At 35.7% G+C, this 27486-nt stretch overlaps 1 protein-coding gene across 2 annotated transcripts in view; it reads left to right on the forward strand.

Annotated features, from left to right (window-relative positions):
- Positions 1-27486, forward strand: part of NUDCD1 (NudC domain containing 1) — an 86423-nt gene that overhangs the window by 48002 nt on the left and 10935 nt on the right. The window contains exon 8 of one of the 2 annotated variants that reach the window (XM_007188779.3): positions 1334-1459. The exons of the other annotated variant lie outside the window; for it this stretch is intronic. Within the exon in view, the coding sequence (XP_007188841.2) occupies positions 1334-1459 (126 nt within the window). The remainder of the gene's footprint in view (positions 1-1333; positions 1460-27486) is intronic. 2 annotated transcript variants of the gene reach the window in all.

Raw genomic sequence — 27486 nt, forward strand, 5'->3', positions numbered from 1 at the left:
GTTTATAGTATACATCTTCACCTTATCACCATCTATCCTCAAAATATATCACTTAACTCATAACTTAAGAACTTTACAGTATATTTCCATTCCATCCTTTGTATTATTCTTGTCATTTTATTTCTATGTTATAAACTTCATGATATGTTATTATTTTAACTTTAGTCAGTCAGTTTTCTTTTAAAGAGATTAAAAATTCAGGGTGAAAAAGCCTTATATTGATCCAAATATTTGTCATTTCCTCTTTTTTACATTTCTTTGTGTTGATTCACATTGCCATCTGGTGTCATTTTTTTCCTGGCTGAAGAACTTCTTTTGTCATTTCTTGCAATGTAGTTCTGCTGGATAAATTCTTTCAGCTTTTGTTTGTCTGCAGAAATACATGTCTTCCTTGTCTGCAAAAATACGTCTTCCTTCTTTTAAAGCTATTTTTGTTAAGGGTGTAAGTTAGTGCTGACAGGGTTTTTTTCCCTTTCAGAACTTCAAATATACTCCGTTGTTTTCTGGCTTGTGTAGTTTCTGATGAGAAGTCAGCTGCCATTTGTAATTTTGTTCCTCTGTCAGTAATGTGATTTTTCCCTCCTGTAACCACTTTTAAGATTTTGTCTTTATTACTTAGAGAATAATTTCATTTTTCTCATTTTCAGCAATTTCATTGTAATGTGACTTGCTGTGTTTTTTTTTTCTTCTTAACGTTTGTTATGCTTGGGGTTCTTTGGCCTTCTTTAATCTGTAGGATTATAGTTTTCATCAAATTTGAAAAAAAATTGCTATTATTTCTTCAAAATTTTTTCCATTCTTCTTGCATTCTTCCAAATACTCACATGTTAGACCATTTGATATTGTTCCACAGGTGACTAGGGTTCTCATCTTTTGTGTGTGTTTTTATTTTTTGTCTTCTCTGTGCTTTATTTTTAGATAGACTCTATTACTATTTTAGATAGACTGTTACATTTTAGATAGACTCCAACTCACTGGTTGTCCTTTCTTCTGCAATGTCTAATCAGCTGTCAATCCCATCTAATATTGTGTTTTCCATTTCAGATATTGTATTTTCATATCTAGAATTTCAGTTTAGTTCTTTTTTATATCTTCCATAGTTCTCAATGTGTTTTTTTTCTTTACATCTCTGAGTATATAGAACAAGTTTATAATAGCTGTTTTCATATCTTTTTCTGCTGATTCCATCATTCTATCTTTTTTGTGTCTGTTTTTAAGTTTTTATTGGTCATGAGTTTGAAATTTAATATTTAATTAATGCTGTAATCTTAACATCGTTGAGTATGAAGAAACTCATTCTCTTGTTGTTATTTATTTTCTTTTATGGTCTAAGAATCCAAATCCAGATAAAGGTAAACCTCCTTGTAATGCTCAAGAGTTAGAAGAATGTGATATTTTCTTTGAAGAGAGCTCCAGTTTATGCAGATTTGATGGCAGTACATTAAAAACTACTCATGTGGTAAGTTCTTGATAATGATATTTCTAAAAATTTGTGAATAATTAAAAGTTATTCAGGTGAGATGCTAATTGATTGACTAAATACTATTTTGCAAAGACAGCTTGATTGTCAGTTACTGGCTCTGATGTAAATTTCTTCACCCCCTAAAGTAGCCATCTTTTTATACCATCATCCCTAATTAAACAATGTTGTATGTTTGGCACTACTGCATATTGATGTCTTTCAGTGGGCTTTTTTTCTGTGCAGTTTTTCTATGTGTAGTTGTGCCTGTAATATATAACAACTTAATATCTAACTTTCCTCTCACTCACTGTCCTTTCCTAACTTTTTTTGGATACTTAACATTTTTTTAACTAATGGCTGGGTATTATAATACTCAAAGGTGTTATAAAAATGAGCATTTCTTTGATTATACCTATGTAGACAAATGAGGTGGGATGGCATAAGACCAGTGGGTAGAAAGAGGTGTCATTCAAGCTTGTACCAGAATTACTTACTCTTATGATTAATTTCTGCATCTGCTTTGCTCTCCTATAACTAACTCCAATAATTTCTAAAAAGCACAGAGATGACATTTTGCTTACCACAGTGTACCTAACACCCACCAAAGGTTCTGATTCTGATAACTGCTTAAAAACATATTTTTAGACTGATCTCTTGGTGACAGTCATAGAAATAAGAATTGTTTCAGGTGCATCTTGGATCTCAAGAAATTTGCATACACTTTTATGTTTCCCTTCTTTGTCAATCACTCCTCTAACTGAAGAGTAAACAAAGTTCTTGGTCATATTATTTTATGCAATCTGGGCATTGATCCAAAGCCCAGATGATCAAAGTCGTTAGATTTTTTTAGGCATTTTGTTTCTTAGATATTGTTTAGTTCTGACATAATCCCACAGATAACTCCCTTAATTGTGAGTGAAGAGCCATTACACAATTACTCTTACTGCCTTGGGTTAGATTTTAGAAAATCATTCGTAAGTGTGACTGATGAAAGACTCTTCAATCTGACTAACTGTAGATTATTTATTCTTGAAGAATCTAGCCTTTCTTCCTAAAGTTATAGTCTTAGGAGCTATAACTTTTAGGTACTGTTTCCTGCCTAACTTTTATAGAGAAGACACGTGATCTTAGATGTCGTAAAGTGTTATTGTTTAAGCTTAGCTTCTCCGAGAATTTCATTCATTTTAGTATAGCACTACTAAGTAGTATTGATCAAGTAGTTTAATGTTGGTCACTGAGAGGCGTCTAGTTAATGATACTTCTCTTTATTTGCTATGTTTAAGCATACTAAAAATTAAAACCAAGGAGTAACAGAAGGGGACCAAAATAAAACATTTATTATTTACAAATTAGGGTACAAAAGCCCCATCTGCTGACTAAATCCTAGAATTTAGCAAATTTAACCTTAGTCACAGGCAGTGCCAAACCAGATCTGGCTGACCCTGGTGGAGTGGTGGAAACATCTTATTCTCTGAGGCATCTAGCTCCTTAGAGGAAGAAGTTGATACTTCTTATATACTTATATAAATATATACTTTCTTATATTTTTCTAAGCTTTGTTGAAGTTCTCACTTTGTTCATTCTTCTCCCAAGCTCAGTGGGCATCTTTATGACCATTATTTTGAACTCTTTATCAGTTAAATCACTTATCTCTGTTTCATTAACGTCTCTTTCTGAGGTTTTATCTTATTGCTTCCTTTGAAAGATATTCCTCTGTTTCTTCATTTTCCTTGACTTGCTGTGTTGGTTTCTATCCGTTAAATAAAATAGCCATCTCTCCCAGTTAAAGACGTGGTCTTATATAGGAGATGAACCTTATTGTTCAACTCTGCTCCTAGTTCTTAGTTGCCTCTCAGACTTTGTGATTGTCCAAGCAGCTTTTTTTTTGGTCTCCCAGTAGTTGAGGGTGTGCCAAGACCTGTTAGTGTCCCAAAACGGACGATCTCAGTCAGCACCTGAATTCAGGCTGGTTGGAAGCCAGACCCTCAGGCATCACGTTTTGAAGTACACAAATATGTACAGTCCTGTGGGATCGCAAACATAAGTCAGTCCCACTGTCCACCAGAGCCAGATGATCTAGAGGTATACCCTGGGCGACAGTCGCAAAAATTGGGGCACCAGATGAGTATGCAAGCTCCTTTCCTGGAGATACCAGTGACTTAGAGTAAGGCAGAGGGAATGTGCAAAGATGGCAATCACTGGCCTCTGTCCACAGAGAGCAGCACCTCAGTAGGCCTCTAGGTATGTGTCACACCAGAAGCCTACCACTACTCTGAAGCTTTAGGACAAGCAGAGAGGGCTTTTTCACAGAAGGACTGGGGGTGTGTTGCGGTCTGCCATCTCCGTTGAGCCCTGTAGTGGTAGTCAGCCAGGAACTGTCTCTAATTGCTATAGTCCCGTGGCACCAGGAATGCAAGCCCTACTGGCTACCAGAACCAGGCAATCTGTGAGCATCCCCTGGGCAGAAGCCACAAAAACCAGAGCACCAGATGTGAAAACTGGGGCACTAGATGTGTGTACAAGGTTCCCTCTGGGAGATTACTGGTGCTCTGCAGTGAGGCAGAGGAAGAGTGCAAAGGATGGCACTTACTTCCTCTCCCTGAAGTATATTTCAGTAGGCTCCTAGATGTGTGTTGAGTTCGATGCTTGCCCCTCCTTCATGGGAGGAGGTGCGTTCAGTATCTTTCTATATTGCTATCTTGAACCAGTACCTCAATTGAGTTAAATTTGAGGGCAAAATTTCTTTTTATAATGATAAGCACTTAGATTTTTCTATCATTAGTCATTTTTTATGAATATAGGCAAAGATTCAGTGAAGTAAAAATGCATAAACATTGATGTTTGGGAATAAGTGGAATGGTAATAACTGGAACAACAATTAAGTACTAAGTCCATCTTCTTTCTGAAGACAGATTTGGGGACTTCCCTGGAGGTCCAGTGAAGGGGGCGCAGGTTTGATCCCTGGTCGGGGAACTAAGATCCCACATGCTGTGCGGTGCAGCCAAAAAAATAATAATAATTAAAAAAGTAAAAATAAAAAAGACAGATTTGGTAGGTCAGTGTATTGTATGAAAGTCAAGGTCTGTCTGGTCAAATGTAGCTTGTTCAAAAATAGTTTCTTGATGTACCTAAGAGGATACCAGTTGGCATGTCATTGGGGAAGGGAATGAAGGAGGCTCCAATATTGTGGATATTCAGTGGTACATCCATTTTAGGCATCAGATAGTACTATATGGGTAATTTGTACTCCTTTCTGCAATGTTTACTTCAGATTTATCTTCTTGATTTCATTTGTCATGACTTTGGACAATTGGAAATTACCTGTACATGGAAAGGTCAGTATATGTCCTTAATTTAGAAGAAAAAAAAAATACTGTAACAAAAAGGTCAGAACTCTATATTGTAAATGACAGATTTTCCAAAATATAAAATTTCCTGAAAGAAATGTAAATTAGGGTTAGAATTTGGCATTTGGAAGGTAAAATGTTAAATGAATATATGTAGCAGCAGAATAAAAGAGAAATATTAAATTTCAGAAGCAAAGAAGAAAAGTAATAAGATGTGATCACTGAGGTGTAAAGCTCAAATCAGAATTTAGATACAGTTGAAGATGAATTATTTTTGCTTTATCTAGAGCTGTGTTATCCAAAATATTAGTCACTAGCCACATAGCTTTTGAGCACTTGAAATGTGGCTAGTTTGTTTGAGATGTGCTGTAAGTGTAAAATACACAACCAGATTTTGAAAACTTAGCATGAAAAAAAGAATGTGAAATATATTATTAATAATGACTTTTATATGAATGTTCATGTTGAAATGATAATTGGTTATGTTTGGTTAAGTAAAATACATTTATTAAAATGAATACATCCCATTTCTCTTTACTTTTTAATGTGGCTGCTAGAAAACTTAAAATTATGTATTTGCCTTGCATTTTATTACTTCCAGACAACACTGATCTATAGAGATCAAATTAAATATAGCCTTGAACAATCAAAAGATGATAGGATGTTTTTAAAAAATAACAGTGAATTTTGCAGATCAGGTGGTATTCGTCATTTACTGCTTAAAACATGAGAATGAAACAGCTGAAAAGAATATTTGTGACTTATAAACTCACTGAGACAGTAAGCAGAGGAAGTACAAACAGGAAATAATTCTTTTAGGTTAATGTCACTAAGAAAGGTAGTAGAAATGGCATGTATTCAGTATACTAATTCTTTCAAAAAGATATTAAGAATAGGATCTGAGTTTATAGAGGAAGGAAGTACATTTAGAAAGTATCTAAATCAGTGGTTCTCAAGCTTTTAAGCTCCTTGAGGTACTGAATTTATAATTTACTTGATTATATCAAATTTGACTATATTAGAAATGAAGCTATGTAATCATTTCCCTGCCTTCATGCTCAGAGTAGGTATATATCTCTGTAACAGTGCCTGAAAGTGGGAGGAGACAAATCGTAGTGCTAGTTGTTACTATGGGATGGACCTGAGGCTCACCATTAGGTTGGTGAGGAGGTATTCTCTTCCGGAAGAGTTAGAAACAACCAGAGCACCATTCAGGCAGCTGTCTATGAACCATCTTCCCTGGAAGCAGTCTGCATCCCTCTCCCCAAGTCTTCCTAATTACCAGGCAGTAAAATAGAGGACCATTTGTTGCCTGATTGGCCATACAATTTGGTCAGCATATTTGCTACCAGTACCCACAGACTTACCTCAAATTGTATAAATTGAACCATAAGGCCCTCGTATTTTTTCTTTAAGAGAGCCATCTTTATCTCCAAAATCGCAGTGCGTTTGAGATTTTTAACTTTCCCATAAACTAGCAAGTTAGCCTACCATAGTTTCATAGATGCTGGCAAAAGACATGAGACTCTTGGGTCAGAAACAAAGGACAGTTTATTACTGACAGCAGTAATATTAGCTAGAGTATCAACATTTGGACCAATTCCCAGTGCCCCAATTCCCACAGTGTAATATGGAGATGACCAGAAAGCTTGGCTGACCTTGCTCAGGAGAGAGAGATTATGTTCATGCTACTGGACAGTAAAAAAAGCCTGCCTTTTGCTCTGGAGGGAGACAGTTTACCTTTCACAGTTGTTTGCTCTAAAAACACCTTGAAGTAGTAGTCTAGAACACATTAGTGCTTCTGCTAGAAAGATGTGCAGAAATGAAAGAGTCCTTAGGATAATTGTCTCCCTGCAAGTTAATGTTCAGGTATCACAGTAATACTGGTGTCATAATGAGTGTGATTCAACTGAAAGCACTTCAGTTTCTTTCAGGATTATGAGAATATAATGGATAATGTCAATTATTTGTTGCCAATGGTTATTATTGACATTACCTGTGATGGACCTATTTGAAGTAGTCTTCAATTCCATTTTTACCTTCTGTTCTCTGAAAGGAAAGATAATTTTAGTTGCATATCACATATTTCTTGATTCTTAAAGTTTCTACACAGTTATCAAGCCCTCAATCCACTAGAATTTAGCCTTTCCCTTGAGATATCAATGAGATTGTTACTTGACTGACAGAATTTTTTCTTAGAATATGAGTTCATATATACTGAGCATCTCTACAGGAAGAAACTCTTCCTAGAAGTTTTTGTTTTAGATAGAATATTTAATAAACTTTCATCTAGAATCTTAAAGGACAAGGATATTTTCAGAAACTATCCTAAGTGACAATCCCAGTTGGAAGACCTTTTATCAGACAACCTATGGCTCTTTTCTTTCTTTATTCAGCGGCCGTTTTCCCAGGACGATTGCCCCTCACACACCAGATAAGGGAAATTCCCTTATCTGGGAATTTATAGATACTTGACAATAATTTATTATTGTCAATTTATAGATACTTGACAATAAATGTAGTTTGTTTGTTATTATGGACAATAAGCCTAACACAGGAATACAATTAGCCTGATTTGTGACAAGGATAATACTACAATATAGTGGGGAAAAAGATGGTCAAAATAAATGGCTCTTAGTCTGTTAGATATCCATAGGAAAAATAATTTATTGACATTTACATCACACCATATGCAAAAATCAATTACAGGTGGATTGCATGTCTAAACATGAAACAGTAAATTACTAAAGCATATAGAGGAAAACAGACATTTTTGCGGCATTGGAGCAGGTAGAGATTATTTGAACAGGGCATATAAAACACTAACTGTAAAAAAAAGATGTTCAGTTGGATCAAAATTAAAAACATTAAAAACATCTGTTTATCAAAAGATGCCATTATGAGAGTGAAAAAGGAAACTTGCAGTGAGGAGAAGATATTTGTAATACACGTGTTTGACAAATGGTTCATATCTGGAACAGGGTCAGTAACCGTACTGGTTACCTACAGCCACCTGATTGGTAAAAAAGTTTTATTGGAACACAACCATAGACATTTATTTGTATATTGTCTGTGGCTTCTTATATACTACATCAAGAGAGTTGAATAGTTTTAACAGAGACCATATGGTCTTTAGGCCTGAAATATTTACCATCTGGCCCTTTGAGTAAAAGTTTGCTGATCCCTTCTTTAGACAGTACTATACTGGCTTGATTCTGTAGCTATGGTAGTGAGTCTTGATTTCAGATAGGGTTAGTCTTGATCTTTGCTTTTATTTTCCTAAATTGGTTTTGTTTTTGTAAAAACTTTACAGTCAGCTTTTCAATTTGTACAAAAACATCTGCTGGGATTGTCATTGGGATTGTGTTTAATTTGTAGGTCAACTTGAGGAGAATTGATATCTTAATAATTGAGTTGTGTCATTCATGAACATTGTATGTCTCTTGTTTATTTAGGTTTCCCTTAATGTTTCCTAGCAATATTTTGAAGCTTTTAGTGTTAAGTTTAACACCAGTATTTCATATTTTGGAAGCTATTGTAATTAGTATATTTTTTTAAGTTCCAATTTGTTTTGTCTTTTACATAGAAATAAGGTTGAGTGACTTTATATTGTAACTTATAAATTCTTTTTCCAGTGCTTTTTTGTAGATACGTCAATATGTTTATGTACAGGATAATGCCTGTGAATTAAGATAGTTAACATTTCTTTTCAGTCAGTACACCTTTTATTTCTTTGTCTTGTCTTATTGTACTAGGTAGGACATCAGATGCAGCGTTGAATTTCATTGATGGGAGCAGAAATCCTTGTCTTATTCCTAGTCTTAGGAAGAAGGATTGAGTGGTTTACCATCAAATATGACGTTAATTCTAGGGTTTACGTATGTTAGGTTGAGGAACTCACTTATAGTCTAGTCTGCTGAGATTTTTATCTTTTTAATCATGAATGTGTGTTGAATTTAAGTGCTTTCTTGGGCATTTGCTTGATTATATGATTTTCTTCTTTATTCTGTTAATATGTTCAGTTTTATCATTTAATTAAAAAATTGTAACATGAGCATTATTTTAAGGATTTTTCTTTCTGTATTCATAAGGGATATTAATCTATGGTTTTCCTGTAATTTCTTCTTTAGATAACAGTAATGCTGTCCTCATAATATGAATTGAGAGGTTTATTTTCTGAAAGAGTTTGTATAGGGTAGGTATTATTTGCTCCTTAAATGTTTGGTAAAATTTATCACTGAAATTACCTGTGCCTGGAGTTTTTTTGTGGGAAGGGTTTTAATTACGAATTTAGCTTTGTTAGTAGATACAGAGCCATTCCGATTTTCTCTTTCTTCTTTAGCTTGTGTTGATCGTTGTTGACCTTCAAGATACTAATCCATTCCATCCAAGTTGTTGAATTATTGCAGAAGTCCTCCAAAATACTCTCTCATTGTCTTTTTAATGTTTGTAGGATTGTAGTAATGGCCCCTCTATTTACTAATTATGGGTTTAATTTACTCCTCTTTTTCTAGTTTCTTAGGTGGAAACATAGGTAATTGATTTGTAGCACCTCTCCTCTGATAAATGCATTTAGAGCTATAAATTTTCATCAAAGTATCACTTAACCTTCATTCCATATATTTCATTTTATTTCAGCTTAACATATTTTCTAATATCCTTTGAGATTTCTTCTTTGACCCATGCTTATTTATAAGGTGGTGTTTTAATTTCCAACTATGTAAGGTTTTTGGTGATACGTGTGTGTATACCGGTTGGTTTTTTCTTAAACTGATTTCTCACTTAACTTCATTGGGGTTAGGGATAACCAGTCTTTTTAAATTTATGCAAAATTGTTTATAGCTAGTACATACACAGTCTCTGTAGGTATTTTTTCCATATATACTTGAGAATATGTATATGCTGTGGTTGGGTGACCTCAATTTGTGTTAGGTCAAGTTGTATTAGGTTCAATAGCTGAGGTTTTTTTTTTTTTTTAATTTTTATTTTATATTGGTGTATAGTTGATTTTCAGTGTTTTGTGTTAGTTTTAGGTGCACAGCAAAGTGATTCAGTTACACATATACATGTGTCTATTCTTTTTCAAATTCTTTTCCCTTTTAGGTTATTATAGAATATTGAGTAGAGTTCCCTGTGCTATACAGTAGGTCCTTGTTGGTTATCTATTTTAAATATGGTAGTGTGTATATGTTAATCCCAAACTCCCAATTTATCCCTCCCCCCCACCTTTCCCCTTTGGTAACCATAAGTTTGTTTTCTAAGTCTGTGAGTCTGTTTCTGTTTTGTAAATAAGTTCACTTGTATCATTTTTTTAGATTCCACATATAAGTGATATCATATGATATTTGTCTTTCTGTGTCTGACTTACTTCACTTAGTATGATAATCCCCAGGTCCATCCATGTTGCTGCAAATAGCATTTCATTCTTTTTAATGGGTGAGTAATATTCCATTGTGTATATGTACCACATTTTCTTTATCCATTCGTCTGTCAGTGGACATTTAGGTTGCTTCCATATCTTGGCTATTGTAAACAACACTGCAATGAACATTAGGGTGCATGTATCCTTTCGAACCATGGTTTTCTCTGGAAATACCCAGGAAAGTGGGATTGCTGGATCATACGGTAGCTCTATTTTTAGTTTTTTAAGAAACCTCCATACTGTTCTTCATAGTGGCTATACCAACTTACATTCCCACCAACAGTGTAGGAGGGCTCTCTTTTCTCCACACCCTCTACAGCATTTATTATTTGTAGACTTTTTGATGATGGCCATTCTGGCTGGTGTGAGGTGATAACCTCATTGTAGTTTGACTTGTATTTCTCTAATAACTAGCGATGTTGAGCATCTTTTCATGTGCCTCTTAGCCATCTGATGTCTTCTTTTTTTTTTTTTTCTTTTTTGGCTGCACCGCATGGCTTGTGGGATCTTAGTTTCCTGACCACAGATTGAACCCAGGCCCCCAGCAGTGGAAGTGCCAAGTCCTAACCACTGTACCACCAGGGAATTCTCTGTATGTCTTCTTTGGAGAAATGTCTATTTAGATCTTCTGCCCATTTTTTGATTGGGTTGTTTGTTTTTTTGATATTGAGCCACATGAGCTGTTTGTAAATTTTGGAGATTAATCCCTTGTCGGTTGCATCATTTGCAAATATTTGCTCCCATTCTCTGGGCTGTCGTTTCGTTTTGTTTATGGTTTCCTTTGCTGTGCAAAAGTCTTTGAGTTTAATTAGGTCCCATTTGTTTATTTCTGTTTTTATTTCCATTACTCTAGGAGATGTATCGAAAATGATATTGCTGCAGTTTATGTCAAAGAGTGTTCTGCCTATGTTTTCCTCTAAGAGTTTTATAGTATCCAGTCTAATATTTAGGTCTTCAATCCATTTTGAGTTTATTTTTGTGTATGGTGTTAAAGAATGTTCTGATTTCATTCTTTTACATGTAGCTGTCCAGTTTTCCCAGCACCACTTATTGAAGAGATTGTCTTTTCTCCATTGTATATTCTTGTCTCCTTTGTTGTGGATTAATTGACCATAGGTGCGTGGGTTTATTTCTGGGCTTTCTGTCTTGTTCCATTGATCTATATTTCTGTTTTTGTGCCAGTACCATTACTGTTTTGATGACTGTAGCTTTGTAGTGTAGTCTGAAGTCAGGGAGCCTGATTCCTCCAGCTCCGTTTTTCTTTCTCAAGATTGCTTTGGCTACTTGGGGTCGTTTGTGTCTCCATACAAATTTTAAGATTTTTTTTTGTTCTAGTTCTGTGAAAAATGCCATTGGTAATTTGGTAGGATTGCACTGAATCTGTAGATTGCCTTGGGTAGTATAGCCATTTTGACAATATTGATTCTTCCAATCCAAGAACATGGTATATCTTTCCATCTGTTTGTGCCATCTTCAGTTTCTTTCATCAGTGTCATAGTTTTCTGAGTACAGGTCTTTTATCTCCTTAGGTAGGTATATTCCTAGGTATTTTATTCTTTTTGATGCAAAGGTAAGTGGTATTGTTTCTTTAATTTCTCTTTCCGATCTTTCTTTGTTAGTGTATAGAAATGCAACAGATTTCTGTGTATTAATTTTGTATCCTGCAACTTTACCGAATTCATGGATGAGCTCTAGTAGTTTTCTGGTAGCATCTTTAGAATTTTCTATGTATAGTATCATGTCATCTGCAAACAGTGACAGTTTTACTTCTTCTTTTCCAATTTGGATTTCTTTTATTTCTTTTTCTTTTCTGATTGCCATGGCTAGGACTTCCAAAACTATGTTGAATAGAAGTGGAAAGAGTGGACATCCTTGTCTTGTTCCTGATCTTAGAGGAAATTCTTTCAGCTTTTCACCATTGGGTATGATATTAGCTGTAGGTTTGTCATTTATGGCCTTTATTATGTTGAGGCATGTTCACTCTATGCCCACTTTCTGGAGAGTTTTTAATCATAAATGGGTGTTGAATTTTGTCAAAAGCTTTTTCTGCATCTATTGAGATGATCATATGGTTTTTATTCTTCAATTTGTTATTTTGGTTTATCACACTGATTGATTTGCAGATATTGAAAACTCCTTGCATCCCTGGGATAAATCCCACTTGGTCGTGGTGTATTATCCTATTAATGTATTGTTTCTAGTTGTGGCCTTTTCTTTTCTACCTAGAGAAGTTCCTTCAGCATTTGTTGCAAAGCTGGTCTGGTGGTGCTGACTTCTGTTAGCTTTTGCTTGTTTGTAAAGCTTTTGATTTCTCTGTCAAATCTGAATGAGAGCCTTGCTGGGTAGAGTACTCTTGGTTGTATGTTCTTCCCTTTCATCATTTTATTGTGGCACTCCCTTCTGGCCTGCAGAGTTTCTGCTGAGAAATCAGCTGATAACCTTATGGGAGTTCTCTTGTACATTATTTGTTGCTTTTCCCTTGTTGCTTTTAATTTTTTTTCTTTGTCTTTAATTTTTGTCAGTTTATTATGTGTCTCAGTATGTTCCTCCTTGGGTTTATCCTGCCTGGGACTCTCTGTGCTTCCTGGACTTGGGTGACTGTTTCCTTTCCCATGTTAGTGAAGTTTCCAGATATTATCTCTTCAAAGATTTTCTCAGGTTCTTTTTCTCTCTTCTCCTTTTGGGACCCCTATAATGCGAATGTTTGTGAGTTTAATGTTGTCCCATAGTTCTGTTAGACTGTCCTCAATTTTTCTTTATTCTGGTCTGTGGCAGTGATTTCCACTGTTCCATCTTCAAGCTCACATATCCGTTCTTCTGCCTCATTTATTCTGCTACAGATTACTTCTATTGTATTTTTAATTTCAGTTATTGTATTGTTCATCTCTGTTCTTTATATTTTCTAGCTCTTTGGTAAACATTTCTTGTATCTTCTTGGTCTGTGCCTCCATTCTTTTTCTGATATCTTGAATCATCTTTACTGTCATTATTCTGAATTCTTTTTTGGGTAGATTGACTGTCTCCACTTCACTTAGTTGTTCTTCTGGGGTTTTATCTTGTTCCTTTGTCTGGGACATATTCCTCTGCTGTCTCATTTTATCTAACTTCCTGTGATTGTGGTTTCCATTCTGTAGGCCGCAGGGTTGTAGTTCTTGCTTCTGCTGTCTGCCCCCATCTTGTTGTGCCTTCTTCTTTGTCTTTGGATGCAGGATATCGTTTTTGGTAGGTTCCAGTGGTTTTTTTGTTGATGGTTGTTCAGCAGTTAGTTATTTTGGTGTTTTTGTGAGAGGAGGTGAGCTTGCATCCTTCTACTCTGCCATCTTGTCTCCACCTAACATTTGACACTCTTGAGCCTCTGAATTCACAGGGGCAGGTGGTCCTCATGGTTGCCACCGAGTCAGCAGAGTTTGCGGCTGCAGCTCTGCCTCCTCTCAATTAGTTGAATTTTTAATATCCCTTTTGTCTTTCTCTCTACTTATTACAGTTTCCAGGTGAGGAGGGTTACAATCTTCAACTGTAATTGTGAATTTTAAAGTTTCTCCTTTTAATTTTTAGTCTTGTCAGTCTTAATTCAAGTATTTTGAAGCTGTGTAATATTAGGAGCATACATATTTAAGATTTTTTTTTGTTCTCTAGATGAACTGACCCTTTTGTCATTATGAAATGCCTGTTTTTATCTCTGGCTAATACTCCTTGTCATGAAACATACTCTGTTTGATATTAGTGTAACCACAACAGCTTTCTTGTGATTAGTATTTATATTAAATTTTTTCCATCCTTAACCTGCAACAAGTGTCTTAATGTTTAAAATATGTTTATTAGTTATCTGTTGCTATATAACCAGTTATCCCAAAACTTAGTGATTTAAAACAGAAACATTTATTGTCTCATACTTTTGTGGGTCGGGAATTTGAAAGGCATTTAGCTTGGTGGTTTGGGTTCAGGATATTTCTTAAGGTTGTACTCAAGGTGTTGTCCTGGGCTGTAGTCATCTGAAGCTTGACAGGGGCTTCAGGATCCACTTACAAGCTCACTCACGTGGTTGTTGGCAGGAAACCTCAGCTTCTAACCATGTGAGCCCCTTCATAAGGTTGCTCATGACATGGCAACTGCCTTCCCTTAGAGTGAGTGATCTGAAGAGGGTTGTGGGGAGAACAGAAGTGACCAAGATGGAAATTGTAATGTTTTCTGTAACTAGATCTTGGTAGTGATATACTGTTATTTCTGCTATATTCTGTTGGTCACACAGACCCACCCTAGTACATTGTGAGTGGGGAAGACATAAGGCTGTGAATAAAAGAAGGCAGGGATCAAAGGGTGCCACTTTGGTAGCTGGCTATCATAGCCACTGATACGGGCATTGGGGACACTGGCATACCCATTGTTCCCAATGATTTGTGGCCTTCTCACATGCAAAATAGGTACCCTGCAAAGGTCTCTTAAAGTCATATTCTAATATAGCATTCACTCAAAGGCAAGTATATCATCACCTAAATCTTGTCCAGGTGTAGATGAGGATCCTTTAAGGACAGCTCCTTGGGTACAGTTGCTCTTGATCTGTAGCCCTGTGAACTAAAAGACTAGTTATCTGCACCAGTATATCCAATATAACATGATGGAATAAGCATAGGATTATCACGGTACACATTTCCGTACAAAAAGGGGGAATATGGAAGGTACACAGGGGTGACAGGTCCAAAGCAATTCCAAAATCTAGCCAGGCAAAATGTTGGAAGTTTCTCAAGTTAAGACTCAACCCTACTCTTATTTGGAAGTGTTTCTCCCTGGCTCTTGGTTCTTTCTTCTGCCCTCTGGGCTCTTGATTCCACCCTTTAGGTCATCTTTCCTTATTCCTGAGAGATTACAGGCATACCTCGTTTTATTGTGCTTTACTTTATTGCACTTTGCAGATATTGCAGTTTTTACAAATTGAAGGTTTATGGCAACCCTGTGTTGAGAAGTATCCTCTAGTTGACTCTTGGCTCTTTTTTTAGTAACATGCTTAATTGAGGTGGTATTTTAGAACTGACAACTTAAGATTCAGCATCTGAATTCCTCAGTTTTGATATGCACATGACTCTGGCCAGGGCAGTAACTATTCCTGGGTGAAGACTGGTGGTTGGGAAGAAGATGGTAGCTATAGAAACTGGCACCTGGATTGAGCTTCCAACAGCACTGTACAAGCTACCACTATAGTATAAATCTAACCATGGCTGGTGTTCCAAAAAGCGTAAATTTGTCAATACAAGCATACCTCATTTTATTATGCTTTGCTCTGTTGTACTTCTCAGATATTGCATTTTTTTGTTTTTGTTTTTTTACAAATTGTAGGTTTGTCACAACCCTGTGTCAAGCAAGTCTATCAGCAACTCTTTTCCAACAGCATTTGCTCACCTTGTGTTTCTTTGTCACATTTTGGTGATTCTCACAGTATTTCAAATTTTTCATTATTATATTTGTTATGGTGATGTGTGATCAGTGATCTTTAAAGTTAGCATTGTAATTGTTTTGGGGCACCACAAACCATGCCCATATCAGATGGCAAACTTAAGAGATAAAGGTGTGTGTTCTGATTGCTCTACTGATTAGCAGATTAGTGATTACTGTTCCCCCATCTCTCCCTCTGCTTGGGCCTCCCTATTCTCTGAGACACAATAATATTGAAAGTAGGCCAATTAATAATCCTACAGTAGCCTCTAAGTGTTCAAGTGAAAGGAAGAATTGCATGTCTATCACTTTAAATCAAAAGCTAGAAATGATTAAGCTAAGTAAGAAAGGCATGTCGAAAGCCAGGATAAGCTAAAAGCTAGGCCTCTTGTGCCAGTTAGCCAAGTTGTGAATGCAACGAAAAAGTTCTTGAAGGAAAGTAAAAGTCCTACTCCAGTGAACACATGAATGGAAGGAAACAGTCTAATTACATGGAGAAAGTTTTAGTGGTCTGGATAGAAGATCATACCAGCGACAGCATTCCGTTAAACCAAAGCCTAATCCAAAGCAAGGCCCTACTTTTCTTCAATTCCATAAAGGCTGAGAAAGATGAGGAAGCTGCAGAAGAAAAGTTTGAAACTAGTAGAGATTAGTTCATTAGGTTTAAGGAAAGAAGCCGTCTCCATAACATAAGAATGCAAGGTGAAGAAGCAAGTGCTGATGTAGAAGCTGCAGCAAGTTATCCAGCTAAACAACATTACACAACAGATTTTCAATGTAGGTGAAACAGCCTTATATGGGAAGAAGATAGCTAGAGGGTAGTCAATGCCTGGCTTCAAAGGATAGGCTGACTCTCTTGTTAGGGTTAATGCAGATGGTGACTTTAAGTTGAAGCCAGTGCTTATTTACCATTCCCAAAATTCTAGGGCCCTTGAGAATTATGCTAGATCTCTTCTGGCTGTAAATGAAGCAACAAAGCCTGGATGACAGCACGTCTGTGTACAGCTTGGTTTACTGAATATTTTAAGCCCACTGTTGAGACCTACTGCTCCTTGACATTGTACCTGGTCACTTAAGAGCTCCAGTTGAGATGCATGATGAGGTTTATGTTGTTTTCATGCCTGTTAACATAACATCCATTCTGCAGCCTGTGGATCAAGGAGTTGTTTCGACTTTCAAGTCTTTTTTAAGAAGTACACTTTGTAAGGCTGTAGCTGCCATGGATAGTGATTCCTCTGATGGATCTGGACAAAGTAAATTGAAAACTTTCTAGAAAGAATGCATCATTCTAGATGCCATTAAAAACATCATTATTTACGGGAAGAGATCAAAATATGAACATTAACAGGAGTTTGGAAGAAGTTGATTCCAACCCTCATGGATAACTTTGAGGGGTTTAAGAATTCAGTGGAGGAAGTCACTGCAGATATGGTGGAAACAGCAAGAGAACTGGAATTAGAAGTGGAGCCTGAAGATGTAACTGAATTACTGCAATCTCATGATAAAACTTTTATGGATGACAAGTCACTTACTCCTGGTGAAGATGCTGTCAAGACTGCTGAAATGGCAACAAAGGATGTAGAATATTACTTACACTTAGTTGATAAAGCAGTGGCAGGGTTTAAGAGGATCGATTCCAATTTTGAAAGAAGTTCTATAGGTAAACTGCTGTCAAACAGCACTACATGCTACAGAGAAATCAGTCGTCCATGAAAGGAAGAGTCAATTTTTGGCCAACCCAGTATTTTTTAAAGTAGCTACATTTATTTTTTCAGACACAGTGTTACTGTGTGCTTAATAGACTATAGTATAGTGTAGACATAACTTTTATATTCATTGGGAAACCAAAAAGCTCGCTTTATTGTGATATTCACTATATTGCAGTGGTCTGAAACTGAACCTGCAATGTTTTCAAGGTAGGCTTATACGTGTTTGCACTTTAATAGTTTTCTCAGCCTGTGTTATGGGCTGAATTGTATACCCGCCAAATTCATGTGTTGGAATCCTAGCCCCTAGTCCTATCCTAACCTTGAGAATGTGACTATATTTGGAGATAAGACCTTTAAAAGATAATTAAAATGAGGCCATTATGGTGGGTCCTAATCCAGTACGGTTGGTGTCTTTGTTAGTAGAGGAGATTAGGTCACAGACACACATAGGAAGGACCATGTGAAGATAAAGGGAGAGGAGAGCCATCTATAAGCCAAGGAGAGAAGCTTCAGAAGAAACCAACCATGCTCACACCTTGATCTCAGACTTCTAGCCTCCAGAAGTGTGAGAAAATAAACTTCCGTTGTTTAAGCCACCCAGTCTGTAGTACTTTGTTATGGCAACACTAGCAAAGTAATAGAGCCTACATCCTGGAACTTGTAGAAATTGCAAGCGTGGGGGTGGGGGGTGGGAATCTAAGGATCACTTTTCATTTTGTGCTGTGTCCATTTCAGTCCAAGCTGTTGTTATTCCTGCTGATTTAATTTTCTTAAAATTTTGTGGATATTCTGTTAATCTTACTAGGATTTACTCCATTATACAAAAGCCACACCCACAATATCTTGTAGATAAGGCCTTTCTCTACCTTGAGTTTCTGTTGAGATTCAGCTGATGAACAATGTCCTTAAGCTATTTAGAAGCCCGTTGTTGGATAAGTGAGGCATATTGCATATTCTTTAAGTCTTTAGGGAGCCTTTTGTCTGACTGAGTGGTGCTTTCTTTTCACTTTGAGTTCTTTGAGTAAAGAGTTTTACAGTTATACCCTTTCTTTCATCTTTAGATTATGCTTTCCTGAGAGTACCCTGGATGTGATCTTTGCAGAGAAGCCATTTCTTAATTTTAAATTTAACAGGTAGAACAGTATGTGTGTGTGATGACAGAGTCCACAATACCTGTGACTTCCTGTAGTCAGCGTTGAATTCTGAGGTTAAACAATGACCAGCAGAAAAAAGACTTACTGGCAAATGATATTTATTTGTTTCATTTTTGTTGTTTGTGTAGGATAGGATTGTCCATGTTACAGCTCTGAAGGCAGTGAGTGTCTGATGGGCAGCAGAAATATTTGGTATACATTTAACACATGGAAACATCAATCTTAAACCTTTAACCTTAAATCTTAAACTCTAGAATAGGTGAGATTTCAAATTACTCTGCAAAATAGAGTATGTAACCCAGCCTCTGTCTAGCTAATTTTTCTTAAAGGTGTATCTTAATGTATAACTAACCTATTAATATAAACTGTTCATGTAACGCTTTAGCATTGACACAGCTGCATTTAATCCTTATAATTCAGTCTTGGAAGTTTCCATTTTATTATTGTCCCACTTTACAGAGTGAGTTGGCAATTGATTTTTATAAGCCAATTTTATATTTAGTAGCCACAGTGACCCATTTTATTTTAAAATTTTGACTGTTTTCAAAAAAATTCAAATTTACAGAAAAGTTACGAAAATAACACAACAAACTACTATGTACCTATATTAGTTTTCTGGGACTTGCCGTAACAAAGTACCACAGACTGATGGCTAAACAACAGAAATTTATTTCCTCACAGCTCTGAAGGCTGGAAGTCTGAGCAGTTGGCTTCTGGAACCTCTCTCCTTGGCTTGTTAGATGGCTGTCTTCTGCATTTGTCTTCACATGGTCTTCCATCTGTGTATCTGTGTCCTAATCTCCTCTTCGGACACCAGTCCTTTTGGAATTGGACCTACCCCAATGACCTCATTTTAAATACCTTTTTGAAGGTCTTCTTTCCAAGTATAGTCACTTTCTGAGGTGCTGAGGATTGGAACTTCACCATATGAATTTGGGAGGGGATACACCTCAGCCCATAACAGTATCCTTCACTTAGATTTTAGTAACTATAATATTAACATTTGCCACATTTTTTCTGTTTCTCCATTTCTTTTTGTTTAAACATTTAGGAGTGAGTTGAAGATGCCATGCCCTTTTATCCCCAATACCTCATAATATGTACTAAAAATGAAGACATTTTCTTGTAGAACCACAATACAATTCAGGAAATTTAACATTGGTATATATCAATACTTTCATCTCATACAGAGTCCATATTCAAATTTTACCAGTTGCTCAAATAATGTACTTTACAGCAATTTCTTTTCCTGATTCAGGGTCCAATCCCATGTCTCATATTGCATTGAGTTGTGGTGTCTGTAGTGTCCTTTAATTTGGAACATTCAATCATGCAGCCTTATGACACTGACTTTATTTTCTACCTTTTATAGACTATGTCCAGTATTTCCTCAAGATCAGATTCTGATTTTGCATTTTTGCCAGGAATAATATTACACAAATGACGTTTCCTTTCCAGTGTGTCACATTAGGAGGTACTTGGTTGACATCTACTGTTTTCATACTATTGTGGTGTTAAATTTGATTACGTGGTATCCACCAGATTTCCCTATTTTTAAAGTTATCATCTTCCCCTTTGAATTAATAAGTACTTTGTGTGAAGTTCAAAGTAATCCTCATAAAGGGCTTAGATTTTGTCATTCCCCTGTTTCTTTCCTCCCTTTACTGGCTTCCTGTCACATTTAGAATAATGTCTAGGATCCTCACTGTGGTCTACAAGCAGCCTTATGACTCACTGTATTTTGTATAGTTTAAATTGAGAGATCAGGATACACACATAACGTGAACATATCTGAAGCAAAGATTTCACAAAACAGTACTATCCTTATTGTACAAGACATATTTTAGTACTCTACTCCATACTATTTTTAGTGAAGTAAAATAGAAAATTCTTTTCTTGATCTACTAAATTGATTTTGCTACCAATGTTGAAACCCATAGTTAAAAATCACTGCCCTCCAGTACTGATTGTCTCTCATTTTTTACCATTTTTTCCCCAGCTTACTTTTCTTAAACCACACTGGCCTTCATGCTATTCCTTGTACTAAACATGCTTCTCCCTGAGGGTGTCTGCGTTTGTTATTCTCTGAACCTGAAATGTTCTTCCTTTTCTCATTTGTTCCCATACTTTATTCACACTTCTGTTCACATGTTAGCTTCCATCCTTACTAACCTATAGGAACCACAACCCCATTATCTACTCACCTGTTTGCTTTTTTTTTTTTTTTTTTTCCCCTCACGGCACTTTCTATTTTCTGGTATGTATTTCTGTTATCTGTTACATATATATATCCTCCATTAGAATAGTCAGTGAAATTTGATATTAATTATGATACACACAGCTAAAGATCCAACTTGATAATTTTCAAAATGAAAAAAAAATCAGCATTTTTTTCTCATATTTCTAAGTAATAGTTATTTTCTTTCTACGGCTTTTATTAAAAACGTTAAGTGCATTTCCTCCCATTTCATTTTACACCACTTAGCTAAGATTTGACATCTTCCTATGCTACAATCTCTAGTCAGTATTAGAAGGTCTTTAATTATATGGTTACCTTTATGAATGGATATTCAAACAAAATGTAACTCAGGATTTTATAAGACTTTTTTGTAGTTTTCAGACATCAATTTTAGACATACCACACATGTACAACTTATTAACACAACTGACAAGTATATATACATATTATCAGCTTCTTAACCTAAATCTCTTAACCTCTTGAGTTTGAGTTTCTTCTTCCATAAAATGGGAATTCTCAGGTAGTGAAGATTAAATAGGATTAAGTAAGGTAGCTGTGAAAAAGTATATATTGATCTCTGTCCAGTTCCTGATACAGAGCTCCTAAAACCTTTGTAATTTCCTAAGTGATAAGAGCACTAGGACTAGGCGCATATTTTGGTTTTTGGTCTTTGATCCCAGGTCCTGACACAGCTCTTAAGTCCCTTGGAATTTCCTGGGTGATAGGAGTGTCTTTTATGCTAATGAGGCGGTACTCTTGGTGAGCTCCTGGATAGCTTCATGATGGGGGCTGGTCACCAGAAAGGCCAAGTCATGATTACAAGATTGGAACTTTCTGCAGCAGCCCTCCTCTAACCTCCAGGAAGGGGAGAGGGACTGCAGACTGAGCTGATGATTGATCATGCCTATGTGATGAAATGTCCATAAAAATATGAAAGGACAGAGTTTGTAGAACTTCTGGGTTGCTGAACACATGGAGGTACTAGGAGGGTGGCATGCCTGGCAAGGGAATGGAAGCTCTGTTCCCCTTCTTCAGAAGCTTGCCCTATGCATCTCTTCCATCTGAATGTTCATAGTTATCCTTTATCATATCCTTTTATGGTAAACTGGTAAATATAAGTGTTTCCCTGAATTCTGTGAGACATTTTAGCAAATATTGAACCCAAGGAGAGTCGTTGGAATTCTTGATTTATAGCAGTCAGTTGGAAGTACAGGTGACAACTTGGGATTTGTGATTGGCATCTGAAGTGGGGTGGTAGGGGGAGCAGGGGAGTGGTACTCAGTCTTGTGGGACTGAGCCCTTAACCTGTGTAATCTGATGCTATCTCCAGGTAGATCGTGTCAGAACTAAATTAATTGTAGGACACCCACCTGGTGTCAGAATTGCTGGATGTGTGGAAAACCTACACATATAGTGTCAGAAATGTTTTGGGTGTGGTTGGTATTGTGAGTAAAGGAGAAACACCAGGGAGTGTTTTTCCTTATACGGTAGTAGATACAGATCAACTCAATACTTCATGCATAGTAAGAAAGAGTAAATTTTAGTAATTTATTCTATGTACAGAATATGAATTTGGAGCTAAAGTTTCATGTCATTAACTTTTCAATCTGACCTCCAACAGACACATTACTTATGAATAGATAAAACCTTTTTCTTAATACTACTTTTCAGTTTAAATTTGGTAATAGCAGTGATTAAAGGTTGTTTAAATGTCTTCACTTTGACATATAATCTTCAGAAGTCTTTAATTGCTAAGTGTTCTACAAAGAGAAGAAAAAGAATCAATTGACTACTTGAAATTCATGTTCCAAATTTTTCTCTAGAGAATATTTTACTCTAATTATAATCTTCACTGGTACTTCAAAGATAAACAAACATGAGAATAGAAGAAATGTGGGGTTACATTTTATTTGTCAAAGGGTTTATGAATTTAAGAGGTTTTTTTTTAAGGCAATAGGTTATTTGGCATTAACAAAGAATGAGTTTTCCAAATAAATTGCCTAGTATAAATTAGTTCTCATTTAAGTGCTAAAACTATATATTTAGAGCTTTTTTTAATGGAATCTTACTAGAATTTATTATTTGCCCCAAATCTAATGTAGAGCATTCTGAAGAGAAAGTAACATTTTATAGATTGTCAAATGTCATCAGAGTGAATATTAATTACCATGCTGTGTATGTCTATAGTAAAGCCATTAGAAGCATTTGAAGTTAAGTTGGGTTCTTTACTCCCACACTAAGTAGTCTCAGTCTACTCCATTTAAAAATTTCTTCTCTGGTTCTGCATGGTTTGTTTTTGTTCTTTCCACTGCTAATAAGCTATTGGGTACTATTCTTACCTTTGACAGTGTGTGCCCCAAACAGTCATCCTTTTCTTTTCCTTTTTTCTTATTTGCTGTTGCATTTTGCTTTTGGCTACCAAGTTGTGAACTCAGTGGGAGTTTTGGGATGTTTTTATTTTTATTTATTTATTTTTTTTTACTGAAGCATAGTTGATTTCCAGTGTTGTGTTAATTTCTGCTGTACAACAAAGTGAATCAGTTATACACATATATATTCTTTTTTATATTCTTTTCTATTGTGGTTTATCCCAGGATGTTGAATATTGTTCCCTGTGCTATACAGTAGGACCTTGTTGTTTACCCATTCTATATGTAATAGTTTGCATCTACTAATCCCAAATTCTCAGTCCATCCCTCCCCCACCTGCCTTCCCTCTTGGCAACCACAAGTCTGTTCTTCTCTATGTCTGAGTCTATTTCTCTTTTGTAAATAGGATTGTTTGTGCCATTTTTTGATTCCACATATAAGTGATATCATATGGTATTTGTCTTTCTTTCTGACTTCACTTAGTATGATAATCTCTAGATGCATCCATGTTGCTGCAGATGGCATTATTTCATTCTTTTTTATAGCTGAGTAGTATTCCATTGTATATATATACCACATCTTCTTTATCCGTTCATCTGCTGATGGACATTTAGGTTGTTTCCATGTCTTGGCTATTGTGAATAGTGCTTCTGTGAACATAGGGGTGCATGTATCTTTTTGAATTACAGTTTTGTCTGGATATATGCCCAAGAGTGGGATTGCTGGATCATATGGTAATTGTACTTTGGTTTTCTGAGGAACCTCCGTACTGTTTTCCGCAGTGGCTGCACCAACTTACATTCCCACCAACAGTGTAGGAGGGTCCCCTTTTCTCCACACCCTCTCCAGCATTTGTTATTTGTAGACTTTTTAATGATGACCATTCTGAGCAGCATGTGGTGGTACCTCATTGTGGTTTTGATTTGCATTTCTCTAATAATTAGCAATGTTGTGCATCTTTTCATGTGTTTATTGGCCATCTGTATTTCTTTGGAGAAATGTCTCTTTAGGTCTTCTGCCCATTTTTCAATTGGATTGTTTTCTTGTTGTCAAGTTGTATGAACTGCTTGTATATTTTGGAAATTAAGCGCTTGTCAGTTGCATCGTTTGCAAATATTTTCTCCCATTCTGTAGGTTGTCTTTTCATTTTGTTTATGGTTTCCTTTGTTGTGCAAAAGCTTGTAAGTTTGATTAGGTCCCATTTGTTTATTTTTGTTCTTATTTCTATTGCCTTGGGAGTCTGACCTAAGAAAACATTGGTACGATTTATGTCAGAGAATGTTTTGCCCATGATCTCTTCTAGGAGTTTTATGGTGCCTTGTCTTATATTTAAGTCTTTAAGCCATTTTGAGTTTACTTTTGTGCATGGTGTAAGGGTTTGTTACAACTTCATTGATTTACATGCAACTGTCGAACTTTCCCAGCACCACTTGCTGAAGAGACTTCTTCCCATTTTATATTCTTGCCTCCTTTGTTGAAGATTAATTGATCATAGGTATGTGGGTTTATTTCTGGGCTCTATTCTGTTCCATTGATTCATAGGTCTGTTTTTTGTGCCAATACCACACTGTTTAGATTACTGTAGCTTTGTAGTATTGTCTGAAGTCTGGGAGGGTTATGCCTCCTGCTTTGTTCTTTTTCCTCAGGATTGCTTTGGCAATTCTGGGTATTTTATGGTTCCATATAAATTTTAGGATTATTTGTTCTAGTTGTGTGAAAAATGTCATAGATAATTTGATAGGGATTGCATTAAATCTGTAGATTGCTTTGGGTACTATGGCCATTTTAACAATATTAATTCTTCCAATCCAAGAGCATGGGGTATCTTTCCATTTCTTTGAATAATCTTCAGTTTCCTTTGTTAATGTTTTATAGTTCTCAGCATGTAAGTCTTTAACCTCCTTGGTGAGGTTTATTCCTAAGTTTTTTATTTTGGGGTTGCTATTTTAAAAGATATTTTTTTTCTTTTATTTTCCCTTTTTGATATTTCATTGTCGGTGTAAAGAAATGCAACCGATTTCTGTATGTTCATCTTGTATCCTGCTACCTTGCTGAATTCATTTATCAGTTCTAGTAATTTTTTGTGTAGAGTCTTTAGGGTTTTCTATATATAGTATCATGTCATCTACATATGGTGACAATTTTACCTCTTCCAATTTGGATACCTTTTATTTTTCTTGTCTGACTGCTGTGGCTAGAACTTCCAATACTATGTAGAATACAAATGGTGAGAGTGGGCATCCTTGTCTTCCATATTTTCACAGAATGCTTTCAGCTTTCACTTTTGGGTATTATTTTGACTGTGGGTTTGTCATAAATAATTTTTATTATGTTGAGATATATTCCCTCTATACCCACTTTGGTAAGAGTCTTTATCATGAATGGATGTTGAATTTTGTCAAATGCTTTTCCTACATCTATTGAGATGATCATGTGGTTTTTATCTTTTCTTTTGTCCATGTGGTATATCACGTTGATTGATTTACATATGTTGAACATCCTTGTGAACTTGGGATGAGTCCCACTTGGTTATGGTGTATGATCTTTTTTATGTGTTGCTGGATTTGGTTTGCTAGTATTTTGTTGAGAATTTCTGCATCTATATTCATCAAAGAAATTGGCCTGTAATTTTCTTTTTTGGTGGTGTCTTTGCTTTTGGTATCAGAGTGATGGTGGCTTCATAGAATGTCTTTGGGAGTGTTCCCTCCTCTTCAATCTTTTGGAAGAGTTTGAGAAGGATGGGTAAAAGTTCTTCTTTGTATGTTTGGTAGAGTTCACCTGTGAAGCCATCTGGTCCTAGACTTTTTGTTTGTAGGGAATTTTTTTAAGTTACAGATTCTATTTCACTTCTAATGATTGGTCTGTTCAAATTGTCTGTTTCTTCTTGATTCAGTTTTGGTGGGCTGTATGTTTCTAGAAAGTTGTCCATTTCTTCTAGATTGTCGAATTTGTTGGCATGTAATTGTTCACAGTATTCTTTTATGGTTTTTTTGTATTTCTGTGGCATCAGTTGAGATTTCTCCTTTTTCATTTCTTATTTTGTTTACCCTTTCAAAGAACCACCTCTTGGTTTTATTGATGTTTTTTCTGTTGTTTTTTAATCTCTTATTTATTTCCTCTTAAGAGATTAAAAAAATCTCTTTTTTATTAAAGATAAAAATATCTTTATTATTTCTTTCCTTCTGCTGACTTTAGGTTTTGTTTGTTCTTTTTCTTTTAGGTGGTAGGTTCGGTTGTTTATTTGAGATTTTCCTTGTATTTTGAGAAAGGCCTGTATTGCTATGAACTGCTCTAAGAACTGCTTTTGCTGCATCCCACAGATTTTGTATGGTTGTTTTCATTGTCATTTGTCTCAAGATATTTTTTAATTTCCTTTTTGATTTCCTCATTGATCCATTGTTTTTTTAGTAGTATGTTGTTTGGTCTCCATGTAATCTTCTTTTTCTCATTTCCTGTGGTTGATTTCTAGATTCATGCCATTGTCAAAGATGCTTGAAATAATTTTTATACCAAATTTTGTTTTGTGCTCTGTTATGTGGTCAATCCTAGAGAATGTTCCATGTCTACTTGAAAAGAATGTGTATTCTGTGTTTTTTGGATGTAATCCTGAAAATATCAATTAACTCTAACTGTTCTGTTGTATCATTTAGGATCTGTTGCCTTGATTTTCTGTCTAGAAGATCTGTCCATTGATGTGAGTGGGGTGTTAAGGTCTCCTACTATCATCGTATTCCCATCAGTTTCTCCCTTTATGTCTGTTAGTTTTTGTTTTATGTACTTGGGTGCTTCTATATTAGGTGCATATATGTTGACGAGTGTAGAGTGTAAAATCCTCTTCCTGTATTGATCCTTTTATCATTATATAGTGTCCTTCTTTGTCTTTATGGCCTTTGTTTTAAAGTCTGTTTTGTCTGATATGAGTATTGCAACCCCTGCTTTCCTGTCATTTCCGTTTGCGTGAAATATCTTTTTCCATCCCCTCACTTTCAATCTATGTGTGTCCTTTGCTCTAAAGTGGATCTTTTGTATGCAGCATAATGTAGGCTCTTGTTTTTTTTATCCAGTCTGCCATACTGTGTCTTTTGATTGGAGCATTCAGTCCATTGACATTTAAGATAATTATTGATAACTGTATTTATTGCCATTTTAAACTTTGTTTTCCAGTTGATTCTATGTTTCTTCTTTGTTTCTTTTTGTTTTTGTTGTTCTTTTTGTAGTTTGATGATTTCCTTTTATTTTATGCTTGTGTCCTTTTTTTGGTTTTTGTGAATCTGTTGTATTTTTGATTTGTGATTACCCTGTTTTTCAAGTATGTTAACCCCTTCCAATAGCTGCTTGCTTTAGACTGATAGTCATA

The sequence above is a fragment of the Balaenoptera acutorostrata genome, chromosome 17 (genome assembly GCF_949987535.1).
Source record: "Balaenoptera acutorostrata chromosome 17, mBalAcu1.1, whole genome shotgun sequence".
Classification (NCBI taxonomy): Eukaryota; Metazoa; Chordata; class Mammalia; order Artiodactyla; family Balaenopteridae; genus Balaenoptera; species Balaenoptera acutorostrata.